Here is a 13,070-nt window from a genome sequence, read left to right as displayed (position 1 = left end):
CATTATAAGGCAGGTGCAGACTAACACATCTGTGATCCCCTACCAAAACTGGACAGGGCTAAAATATATTCCAATCTGGTAAGAACAAGTAGAAAGAATACTGTTCAACATGTTTAAAATACAGTATGCAGCATGACTACAGCAATCCCGTATCATGCTGAACACAATTTAAAGTGGAATGATTTTCTGCCAGAAGTGACCGACTCCAGACTTCATAAATGGAATCATTCTGAACAGTCCTGTATCTTTACATATCATAAACAGTCTAAGCATGAAAAGCATGTTTTAGTACAAAATTGAAGGGCTTTATAAAAATGAGCCACAATTACAGAAGATTGCAGAACCTATCACAACTGAGTCAATGTACCATGAAACACAGTAGAAGGTATTAAGAATATATTACCTTCAAACTAGAGGACAAAACTTGGTTATTTTGTAAGTCACACACTTGAGAGATATTTCTTGTGAGTTGCTACTATTAAGCAACAAAAGTAAGAAAAAGTTCTAGTTCCTTTTCCTCAAGATTTCTTTTGTTGTTGGGTGTAGGGAATGAAATATCTCCAGGTAGCATCTCCTACCCTATTTCACCAGAGACAGACACCCTTAAAGCCAAAGGATTCTACACAGGATTTAGGGGAATAAATTAGTACTGTGAAAATAAGCCCTTCTTGTCCTACCATGGAATAGTCCACACATGGAAGCATAATCAAGGCATTCATTGTACAATATCACAATATGATTTCTCAGACTTCAAATGGAAATATTAAACCATCTGGTTCTTGATTGACTTTCTAGGCCTTTTATGCAAATATAGAAGTGGAGAAAAGCAGATCATTGTTCCCAGTACAATATTTGATATGAGGATCTTACCGTACACTGAAATCACTGCCAGGATGAGCCAGGCAGTCCATTCAGGGAGGTATTTGATAAATACCAGGGCCATCAGAGCACTTATCATAATGAGATAGGCTTGCTGGAGCCGGAGAGGGCCTTTCCAGTGAATGCAGATCATTCCCACCACACCAAAGTTCCAGATCATGAGTGCTAGGGTAAAGTAGTCCATGGCAACATTATAGGTCTTAAAAACCTCCCTGTGAAACACACAAGATTAGAAAAGAAACCTTTGGTCTTACTGTAAAACAGTCTTCTACATGCATGATGATCTCAGGGGGGACTTGTGCTCCACCTTGTGGTCAAAGGCAAAAATGCACTGTTTGATTTTTCCCGGCTTCCTTTAGCTTCTCCTTAGCCTTGGGAAAACAGTTCTCATATAACAAGCCAAGACGAGAAAATGCATTGAAATAACATACAACAGAAACAGTGCATACCACAGATATAACAGCACTCTGCCAACTTGAAGAAAGATATAACGAATAAGAAAACACACCATATACCTAGTATATGATATGACGGGTAACACAGCCCCCGAAATTCAGACTTACCTGCAGGCAGCCCACCAAATCAGGGAGAGGCCCTGAGATCATCTTTACATGCATGTAGAAGACTGTTTCACTGTAAGACCAAAGGTCTCCCGTGCTTGTAAGATGATATCAGGCGGGACATACCTAAGCTGACCTATATAGGGTAGGAAATAATGTTGGGCTGCCTAGAATATTGGGAGAACATGATGCAGTATCTGTCTCCCAAAGGCTGCCTCAGCTGAGGAATAGACATCCACTTTGTAGAGTATAAATGTGTTAGGAGTAGCCCAGGTGGCTGCTCTGCAGACCTCATTTAAGAGGTGCATTACAGGAAAAAGGTGCTGAAGTGGCTCCTGCCTGGGTGGAATGTACCTCTGCTGGGAGGAAGTGGGGAATATAAATCAATCAATAAAATTATCTTAGCTGGTGCCATAGGCCTTGACTTGTGTTTGCTAATGAAATGCAAGCCTTAATCTACCTGGATAGAGTAGAGGAAGAAACCTTTTTTAAAATTAGTAATCACAGACACCCAAAACACAGGGGAGAGAAACACACAAGCACTAGAGACGCAGCAACATAAAATGCAAGCCTGTCTTGACTTGAACCCTTAAGTAAAGGAGCAGCAGACAGCATGAAGAAACAAGACTATGTACAGTGAAGGCAGAATAGAACTGTTTTCCCGAGGCTAAGGGGAAGCTAAAGGATGCAAGAAAAATCAAACAATGCTATTCTGCCTTTGACCACAAGGTAGAGCTCAAGTCCCACCTGAGATCATCTTGCATGCAGGTGAGAAAAGCTTGTTATTGTGATAATGGTGAAAAAATAAATAAAAACAAATAACAGCAGTAGTCAACCAAGTAAATTATGTTTGCATTTTTGTGTGGCAAGCTCAAAATAATTTATTTTTAATTTCCTAGTCTAAATTTAAAGCTTATTAAAAAAATCCATTTGGAAGGAGTGCATGGTTCAAGCTTCATTCTTTTATTTCCTTTTTTCTCCTTCTAATCTGCATAATTGGAAAATTAACCAGGACATGAAAATATACATGTACATTTTCCACTCCATAATGGAATACCATGCAAAGCAGACAATTTATTCATGCTGTAGAGCAGTGATTCCCAAGCTGGGGGCCGTGAACAGAAAAGAAATGAATTATTTATTATTATTATTATTATTATTATTATTATTATTATTAAAGTACTCCCTCCCTGGATGCTGTCTGATCTCCACTGCCACTGCAGATGACTCCTCCCCCTTGCTCCAAATAAGAGGGGAGGACTTTTGCTGAAGTGGCAAAGCCTCTTTCAGGTGTGCTGAGGGCAGGCATCTGCCTATAAAACATGTGGCAGACGCCAAAGGAGGCTGAGGGTGGAGCTACCAAGAAGAGGGGATTACTATTGCTGACTCCCGTCTCCTTGCTGCTGACAACGCCCTTGCTCAGAACGAGAAGAGAGGGCTTTTAGTGAAACAAAAGAGGAAAGGCTACTTTCCCTCTTCCTGGCAGCTAGCTTGCCTGCCTTTCTTGGCTCCTGCTTTGCTAGGCCCAGATGAAGTCAAGGAGCAGTGAGGATGCTCAGGACTTGCTCACCCTCCATCTCTGAGGCTAAATGTGTGTGCCAGGATCCCCCCTTTCTTCCACCTACACCCCCCATCTCTCTCTCCAAGGTGCTGCGGCACTTGAGTGTTTCCCATGTGTCTGAATGCATGCATGCTCGCAGAAGAGGCAGGTGTGCGTGCGTGCGTTGATTTGTCTTCTGCTCCACTCTCATTCCCCAAGTGCACGCTAACCAAGTCATCAGTTCTGATGATCATCCCAAGGCCTAAAAGCACTAACCCACCTCCTCAATCTATCCATCCTTTTGTCTTCACAATGTAGCATCCCCACCACGACCACATTACTCCTTCTTGATTATTAGTATTATTATTTAAAAGCTCAGCAGATTGGCTGAGGCTGAGGTCCACATACTGCAGCTGAAATGTCTTTAATTATTATTGCATTTATATTCCACCTTTCCTCCAAGTTGCTCAAGGTGGTGCACATGGTCCCCCCCCCTTTCCATTTTATTCTTACACCAACCCTGTGAGACAGGTCAGGCTGAGAGACTGTGTCTGGTCCAAGGTCACCCAGTGAGCTTCATGGCTGGATGGGGATTTGAACCTGGATCTTAGTCCAACGTTGCAACCCACTAGCGTAGGGAGGGAAACAGGACTGTACATCTTCAGACTGTGGGGGAGGGGAGGGGTCTACCAATTTGATTGGACCTTTGCATTAAGAAAAGAAAGCAACACCTCCCTGTCTGCAGGGAGCTTTTAATGGAAAGGGATATTTGGAGATGTGATTTTGCCACGCACCATTTTTTTTTCAATTAACAGAGACTAAAATTACAATTAGCGGGGGGGGGGTCATGAAATTTTTTGAGCTTACAAAGAGTGTCCTGTACTGATAAAGATTGGGAAATACTGCTCTAGAACTACAACTCCTATCATCCCCAGCCAGCTTAGCCAATGGTCAGGGATGATGCAAATTGTAGTCCAGCAACACTGGAGGATCCAAGACTGAAGAACTTTGTTTTAGAAATACACTCATGTATGGGAAGCACACTCTTCTACAGCTGAGGCTATAAGACTTGGAGAATTAAGAATCCTTAAATCCTAGCTGTATGGAATGTCCAAGAAAAACAACTACACACAGTTGTGTAATGCTGCATCCACAGGATTCTTTATTCTGGATATACTTCAATATTTATTCTTTTTTCAAGGGAAATGGACTTTACAACCCAACTAAAATAAGTGGATCCTCTTATCCACTAATAAAAATAAGAATCAAGACTCTTGTAAACTTACCCTAAGTAAATGAATGAGAAAAAGAAAAGCAAGAAGAGTGAAGAAACGATGAGCCATCCATGGATCACCTGAAAGCACAAAAACATCAATACAGATTTTCTTTTCAGACATTAAATTTACCACATATAAAAAATGATTATTCGAAAGAGATAGGACCCTGGCTAATACAGTTTTTCCTGTGAAATCCCAAGTCAGTGTTCATTATTGCTAGTAGGTATTTTGTAGCAGGGACTTCCTGCAGAAGCTCCTTGTTCATTACACATTGCTTCACAATCTGTGGATGCATGGAAGTACTATCTGTTTATGCATAAGGCTGTTTGGATTCCATCCATGACCATCCCAGTCACAATCACCTGAATATAACAGCAACTAGAAACTAACAATGCTCAAAATGATGCACGCAGATCTGCACTAACTAATTGTGAGGGCTTTGGCTTTTTAAAACAACCAACATTTGCCAAATAATTCAAGCAAAATATTGAATCATATTAGCCTGACATTCTGGCAGCAAATACTTTATAGAAAAAGAGAGGTGCCCTCTACCCATAGCATATATAGAAAGCACATTATCTGAAGGAAATAAAATGAGTTAAATACATATTGTATACTGCCCTACAGTAGAATAAATTCTAGAATATTAAAATTATCTAAAATAATCTCAACAAACACTGAAACTCAACAAAAGAATAAAGAATATTTCATTGGTATTTGTTCACTTGTCCTAAAACACAGAAATCCTTGCCATTTATATATTACCGTTGAAACATGTTCTTTCCTGTCAGTCAACAAAGAGTGTAAAGTTTGTCAATGTATATTCACATTATAGTTTAATGTATGTGAATGGCCCAAAACTTGGAACATCTAGAACTTCTGAGTAGTCAAAATATAAGATAAAAGGTAAATGTCACAATGTAGGAAATCACGACCTTCAACTATAAGATGGGCATCTGAAATCATTGAACTTTCTGATGTGACAAACTGTTGATAAAAAATATCCTTTAAGATCTGAAACAGTGCTATCTGCTTATACCATAGTTTGCCTAATACCATCACTAACATCTGAGGTAACCAAATTTTAAAGGAAAGAAAGAAATGATAATGTGCTTTCAATGCAAATTAAAATGAATTCAGAAATAAGATTACACAGGGAGCATGATAAGAAAAACTGAAACCCCTTTTTCTGGAAAACAACATAAACTTTCTTTTTACATACATAAAAACTAAGAATAAAAAAAGAAAATAGTCATTTGTTGGTCAATAAGATAAGGGCCTGGTTTGCACATAATGGCAAGCTAGAGTATGGCTTATGTAATTGTATGAATGTTCTGGCTCCAGGAGAGAAATTCACATCCATTTAGCTCCTCCCTCGGCTTTTTACTTCAGCATACATGGCAGCTAAGCTAAGTTTTGACTTAGCATATCATCTGAACCCTGGATAGTGCTTAAGGTCTCCTCTCCTCCTTAGTCGTGCTCTATATGCCCTATGGATAGATGTTGTGGTTTAGGAGGAGAGGCTTTAACACACAACTACTAAGAAAAACATTACTGCTCAGCAAGCTCACTTAAACACAACAACATTTTACACACCACATTGTTTTCTAGCAAAGCCAGATGATGTGTGTTTCACAATACATGTTGCACAAAAAGAATTATTCATAACAGCACATCAAGGAAGGTCTCAAGAGTTTTACGTAAAACATCCTCACATCTCCCTTGACAACTGCACCCGCACTAATTGGTTTGTCACTATAGATTTCATTTTGCCTGCTAAAACCTGAATAAAACCCTGCTGCCAAAGCTTAGTCAACACAGAGAAATAAAATATTTTACATCTGGCAGAAATTTATTCTCTCCATGAAAACAGGTCCAATAAATTAAAGCTATATAATAAATTAAAGATGTATAACTGGCAATTTAGATATTTGTAGCTATTCTTTTCTATAGTGAAATATCTGAAAGAATTAAATAACTATTTTCATTATTATCTTATGCTACTCAATCATAGCTAATCTTTAGCTTAGGCATAGTTTAACATTTTGGCTCATATACTGAAAAAAATCCAACTATGTTATTAGAAACAGTGGGAAAGACACATCTGAAGCTTTAAGTGTTATCTTAGATACAGTAAGGGTAAATCTGAGCTCACCTTATAGCACCTGTATTTATAAAGCACAACCAGGAGTATAGTCATGACAATGATGACGCTAATCATGATGGAAGCATTGAGAATGGAATTCAGAGCCCTTTGTCCAACTGTTTCTGTATCTTCCGTGAATGGGGTGTAGATGCTATGAGAAAGATAAAAAGGTGACATTTGTGTAAAAGGATGTATTCTTAAATTGTGATACCTTTCCAATTAAACATGTCTAAGGAGAATTCAACAAATAACCAAGCACTAATACATACTTTGAGTCATAATTCTTATAACTAGTGCCTTTATGCCTACACCATCTAGTGGATAACGGAATGAATTACAAACAACTTAATACTTCACTCAATGTTGTGAACAAAACTAAAGCCAGACATAGGACACCTGAACAAACTGACTAGAAGGCAGCTTACTCCCCATTCATTCAAAAGTTTAAGTTCTAAAGAACTGCATCCTTGGTGGGGGTGGTGGGCAGTTAATTCAGAATCAAGGATCTACCGTGATGTTAGAACCACATTAAAGCATTAGGGAATACACTATAGTGAGAAAGCTTACTTCTTCTAGTAAAGTTAATAAAAGATTACCATATTGGGGTAAAGAAAGGCTTAAAATTAATTAGAGGACTCTAATCCGAGTACACAGAATTAAAACTCAGATTATTTGTGTATCAGGGCATTTATTTATAAAGCGGTAGGTGCTAGTAGAAGTTGACTTTACATAGAAAAGGAGCCTGCTCCTTTCTCCTCTTCCCCCTCCCCCCACCCATGGCCTGCCCACTTAAAGGAAAGGTGCCGGAGTGCTTTTGCAAAGGGTTTTAACCCCCACTCATCAAATGATGAGCAGAAATTACATCTTGCTGCCTTGGCCGTGCAATCCTATTCCCTGCTGGGAAAAAGGCGCACAGCCAATGGAGGTTTAAATCCTGTCTTTCTATCCATCAGCTGATGTCACCAGTGACATCAGCTGATGGTGGGTAATTGTGGTTTGGGGGAAATGGCCTGGTGGGTCAAAACCGGCCTATACTAGAGGTTCCCCATCCCTGAATTAGACCCTGGAAGAGTGGTGTAATGGCAAAACGCAAAGCAGGAAAAGAAATAACAGGACGTCAGAGTTAAAAGGAAAAAAAAAAAAGATACCTACAGCTGTCCATCCTTGCGTGTATAAAAACTGACAGACTTGATGGTTGCAACTACCACCACCATACAAAGTGTGACAGGTGCAAACAGCATAATCACATGCTTTGCTCCATATTTCAGTGTCAACTCTTCATCTTCATCTTCATCTTGTTCCACAACTTGCCGAGTGCTGTGTTGTGGCTGCCCATTAGATGCTGAATCGGGATTATCATTGCGTCTCCGATCACCACTTTCATGACGTCGTCTTTCAATGTTGTCATTCTACAAACATATTAAAAAAATCCCAGATCCATAAGCACCTGCATGACACATGTTAATTTCATGTTATAATGAGAAAGGACAAGGCCCAGGGACTAGTCTGGGAGTATACAGCATTGTTGAAGCTAAATTGGTGTGGGCCCTATCAGAGCCTAGTTTGGAGATGACCATGAGTCCCATGTAGAAGGTTACAGAGATAACAAAATTATATTACTAAGAGCAACGTGTGAAATAAAGCAAAGATTCAGCAGTAAGGATCTAAAGAACAGAGCATTTTGTACTACATCTATAGTAAAGTTAAAAGGGATGATTAATGGCAGCAGTCACATTATAATAAAAGTGAAGTGATAAAAGATCTCTGTATACTTGTGGATGAAGTGGAAAGAAGGTATATGATAGGCAGTGCAAACAGTGTTAGGATCCTCAGGGGTAATGGTGCTCACTAGGCAGATATCAACTACCTGTATTTGGTTAGTTAGGGTAGCATTTCTGTGTATATGACAAATGCCAAAGTTGATTTACCTCAGCAGTTTTGTCTACAATATTCTAACTTGATACTGGTATCTACAAATGTCACAAATTCCATCCCTTTGACAAATTTTGGCCTATTTGTCTCCTTCCCTCATCTTTCCACTTTTCCCATCACTTTTCTATTTGAAACTTCTTTGCAACCAGAACAGTTAGAAAAATGCTTTAAAATTAGTAAGTTACATTCAATATTTTCACAGGGAGCAGACAAGTGTCTTAGGATCCATGCAGATGCAAAAAGCCACTCTTAACTTCCCATGGGGCAAGTAGCAAGTGGTGAACAGCAGCCTCTCATTCCACCACAGCATCTTTCTCTTAAAGAGTTTCATGGCATAAAACAGATGCTTTGTATGGCTGTGTTAGATATTCTTCCCATTTGATTTTTGGGTTGAAAGTAATGCTTCTGGGTTAGGGTTCCAAAGTATTTCCTGAAAAACCTTGTTGAAATATTCACCTTTTTTTTTGTTCTGTTTATGCCGATGTTTCCATTCTGCTGTACCATTTCCCAGATCTGCTATACTATCTTCTTCCTTTGCTCACTTTGTCATTTCACCTCTCAATTAGTCACACAATGATCCTAGCAAATCAGGGATGATGTAGTGAACAGGATGACATCATGATGCTATATAGTCAGTTCTGACTATATGATGATGTCACTGAGGACAGCTGAAACATTGTCATGACCCAGAGACAAAGATTTCCTTCAGTCTTTTTGATGCAATCACAATAAAATAAAATAAACAGGGGGAGGAGGGTGCTTTTTGATGTTGCCAAAGAAGATCTTGAGAAGCATTTCCCTTTTGGCTGAACACTATGCAAAAGTACTGCAAAGTTCCTTTTGGTATGGAGAAGATACCATTTTGGAGTGAGGTAGTAGCAGATGCAGTAGAGAGACAGGATGTAGGGATAAGTAGATTTTTTTAAAAATTACAATATAGGTTAGATTTTCATCAGCTTTCTGTGATGCACTTGTATTAGGTATGGTGTCAGTATAGCAACCAATTTTGTGAATACTAACCCCAATACCGTGCCTGACATTTTAGGCAAGACCCAAAGCAGATAGATCCAAGATAAAATCTGTATTCCCAAGACCACTAACACAGTACATCTGAATTTACCCTTTGTTCCCATCAGTGCAAACATATCTACTACACTTTTGCCTCCACACTGCCCTTTGTTTTTGTTTTTAAGTGCAAGAGGCAGGCATGCTGATTATAAAAGTGTGACACACATAAATAAGTATGGCATTTGCCACCCTGGGCTCCTACTGGGAGGAAGGGCAGGATATAAATCTAATAATTAAATAAATAAATTTCCATAAAGCAGGGGTAACAATATCTGTTTATGAGATTCCGGAGGTTAGCAGCGGTGGCATAAAAATATGAAGCATTAACTTGTACCCAGCTGTAGCATTTCAAACTTAATACACCATATGGGCAAAATAAAACTAATTTACAGAAAAATAAAAATAAACCTACTCTCCACAAAGCACAAAATTCATAGGGTAAAAAAAGAATACACATCATAGAATACAGAACACAACCACACATACTGTTCTAAATTTCCTGTCCTTGTGAGAAATAAAAATATCAACATCAGTTAAGTGTATCAAATTTTTGTTTAAAGAAACTGTGAAAATATCTGTTGATGGATTCAAAGAAATATCTTTCCCCCTTACCACAGAAGAATTTTTTTCCCATATTAAGTATGGACACTGCAAGTGAATATTTAGAACTGCTTCCTACATTGAATTAATTTTCATATATGAACAAAATAGTTTCCAAACTGATTCTTCTGAAGTGTGACCTGGTGGATTATTTTGCCACAAGTACACAGAGAAAGAAAAAAGATGTATGAAATGTTCCTTGCTCCAAGCAAATGTTCAGCTGGAGGAACTATGCTCAGGGCTGCAATTTTGAACTGCAGAAGAGAAAATAAGGCAAAACACTGATACCTGCAGGCATAGCAAAGATGTATTTTATATGACACAAGGGATTGTGCCACATTTGTTGCACTTTGTTCCAGTACATACAAAACACAAATCCCTACCTGATTAGCATTAAACAGTTCACTTGTCAGAGGTGCCACCTGCAGTGGAAGCAAAGGAACAGATTCCTCAGTTTCATCAGCCATTATGAAAGTAAAGCCTTGAAAGAGGTTTGAACCAAACCCTTGTACTTCTGGTTTGTGGGCAAGAATGACTGTATATCTTTAAGATGAATGAGTAATACCAAAGATAAACAGCAGCCTTGGCAACTATAAAAAAAAGTTAAATATCAAACCCAAAGCAATAATCGCAAAGGTGCAGAACTGGGACATGGGAACTTCCTGAGCTATGTCAGCACCTTTTCACCCAACTGGAAATGTAGGAGGCAGCTCCAGGAAAAGAGGTATGATGATATGTAGGCTTTTAATGTTTTTTGCCACATTATGGACTTCCACTGATCCTTCAATTACTAAGGAGTCTATATAGGATTAGCCTAGGTTCCTACAGGGAGTCAGTGTAATAAGTGAACCTCCAGTGCAAATGTTTAGGAAGTATACTACATTAGGATAGTGCACATCAAAACAGCTGCCACATGGAAGAAATGTTAAACTCTCAGCCGTGGCTGTCACCCTGTAGAAGCTCCCTGTGGGGATCAGTGGAGTCTTTCAGTCACTGAAAATCTTTGTTTGTGTGCACTAGCCCTCTAGTTAGAAATGCTTTCATTTAATTGAGAATGGATAACTAGAACATTTCCATAAATGGTTTCCAGCTAGTATGTTAAAATTAGAGTACTTGAAACACAGTCTAGGCCATGAAGCTTATATTAAAGGCTTCATTATCTCTTAAGATGCAAGAGATTTTCAGGGGCATTTTAAAAAACTTGAAATAGGAATTTGGTGAACTAATATTGAGAAACCTTTACCTTCAGTGGTGAGACATTTGAGATGCCTTGGCACTAAGGTTTCAAAAAGATGTTCAAAGCATTGAAACACCAACTGAAAAACAATGAGCTCGTGAGGAATTAGAAGTGCATCCTATCTTTGCTGCCAGGACATTAGAGAGCAAAAACGTTTCTATAAGAAAGTGGATCCTACATACATCTGCCAACAGGGCTGGTGCCAAAGGGTGGCCAGGTCGGGCCCTGGCCGAGGGCCGCACGGCCCACAGAGGCCCCTCGTTAGGGCAGGAGAGTAGCGCTCCCCTTCCACGATCCGCAGCAGGCTCCCTGCCGCGGATCACAGGGAGGGAGCTTCTAGGCTGCCCGCCCGCTTGCTCAACCTACCTCTCTCTCCTGTCTCCTGCTGCTGCACATGCAGGGCTGCCATCAACCAAGATGGCGGTGGAGATGTCTTTAAGAGGCTGATGCCCCTACCACCATACTGACTGATGGCAGGCATGGGCGTGCCATCAACCAAGATGGCGGCAGAGGCCCCTTAGGGTAACCTCGGCCGCCATCTTCATTGATAGCAGGCTTGCGCCCGCAGTGCAACAGCCCCCGGCATGCCTGACGCTGGCCCTGGCAACCAGCATTTACCTTAAGGGACAGGTAGGCACAGCATGTTGCAGGTGGCCTTCGCAGGCCTATGCAGCAGTGGGGGGAGTGCTTGGGAGCTCCCTCTTGCGATCTGCGATGCGCATCACGGAAGGGAACACTACCTACCCACCCTAAGGAGGGGCCCTTCAGAGAGAGGTAGGTGGTGCGTGAGCCAGGACCCGGGGCAGGCTGGTGCCCAAGGCCATCATCTGGACTAGCCACACAGAATAGGAGCCACACCTATGTGTTTATTTTAATTAAAAATAAGGAAGTTTCTACTTTTGTGGCAAATATGCTTCTCTTTTAAGACCTTGTAAATATACTGAAACGATATGAGTTCAAAACATTTTAGAAATTATTTGAATGTCAGTCTTCATTTGCTCCCTCATATGCAACACATTGTATTACCGTAAAAGTCGTATTCTGACTGAATACAGTATAACACTGTCAAGCAATTTACTAGCAATAAAAAAACATGACTTTCCCTCTATAATGAATCACAGCATTACTGGTAAAGCTAAGGAACATATTGTCCATGAAGCCTTGTGAAATCTAAAGCTTCATTGAGATTCAGAACACAGAAACAAAGTCCAGTGTTAAATCATTTGAAAAAGCTGATTACAGTGAAAATGTAAGATTAAGAGCTATACCTGAAAACCTGGCACTGAGCTTTCCGTTTTCACACTTACTAGAAAATCACAGTTACATCTGTTATTCCAAAGGATTCAGAAAGTGTCACACTATTGGAGGAGTATCAGGGTTGACCTCTTCCCTTATTCATTTTGCCAAAACTGCCAGACTAGTTGGACATTTCCTTGACAAAGAAAGACCACTATGGCCTTAGCACCTAGCAGTTGAATATTCTACACCACCTACAATTTGTGAAACTATCTTGAAAATCCACACAGACCTTGCCAGGGGAGTTTGACAATATAGGTAACCCCCAACCCCAAAACCTCTATAGACTATTCCTAATGTGTTCTACTTTGCTAGTTTCAGGAGAAATGGAATTTTGCAGTGACCTGATGAAACAGCCTGACCTTGAAGTAAGCTAAATGATCAGAAGAGATAATGCTTATGTGTCTTAAGATGTGGGATTCTCTCTTGCCTTCCTTGGTAGTTTGTGATGACATGGGTCCAGTCCTCTTGCAACCCACTTTAGTGTATGAGTCACCACAAATTTAAGAAGGAAGAAAGAGAGCCTTACAAAATA

The 13,070-nt window shown here is 39.9% G+C and overlaps 1 protein-coding gene across 3 annotated transcripts in view; it reads right to left on the bottom strand.

Annotated features, from left to right (window-relative positions):
• PSEN1 (presenilin 1) overlaps positions 1 to 13,070 on the bottom strand; it is a 72,202-nt gene that overhangs the window by 20,184 nt on the left and 38,948 nt on the right. For 2 of the 3 annotated variants that reach the window (XM_061611234.1, XM_061611233.1), the window contains exons 3-7: positions 10,386 to 10,424; positions 7,555 to 7,811; positions 6,412 to 6,553; positions 4,266 to 4,333; positions 871 to 1,091 (exon numbers count right to left, since the gene is read on the bottom strand). In XM_061611234.1, the coding sequence (XP_061467218.1) occupies positions 871 to 1,091; positions 4,266 to 4,333; positions 6,412 to 6,553; positions 7,555 to 7,811; positions 10,386 to 10,424 (727 nt within the window). The remainder of the gene's footprint in view (positions 1 to 870; positions 1,092 to 4,265; positions 4,334 to 6,411; positions 6,554 to 7,554; positions 7,812 to 10,385; positions 10,425 to 13,070) is intronic. The other variant, XM_061611235.1, reaches the window with a different exon arrangement.

Source organism: Rhineura floridana, chromosome 2 (assembly GCF_030035675.1).
Source record: "Rhineura floridana isolate rRhiFlo1 chromosome 2, rRhiFlo1.hap2, whole genome shotgun sequence".
NCBI classification, from domain to species: domain Eukaryota; kingdom Metazoa; phylum Chordata; class Lepidosauria; order Squamata; family Rhineuridae; genus Rhineura; species Rhineura floridana.
The sequence above is the reverse complement of the archived record's forward strand: the minus strand, read 5'-3'. Positions and strand labels throughout refer to the sequence as shown.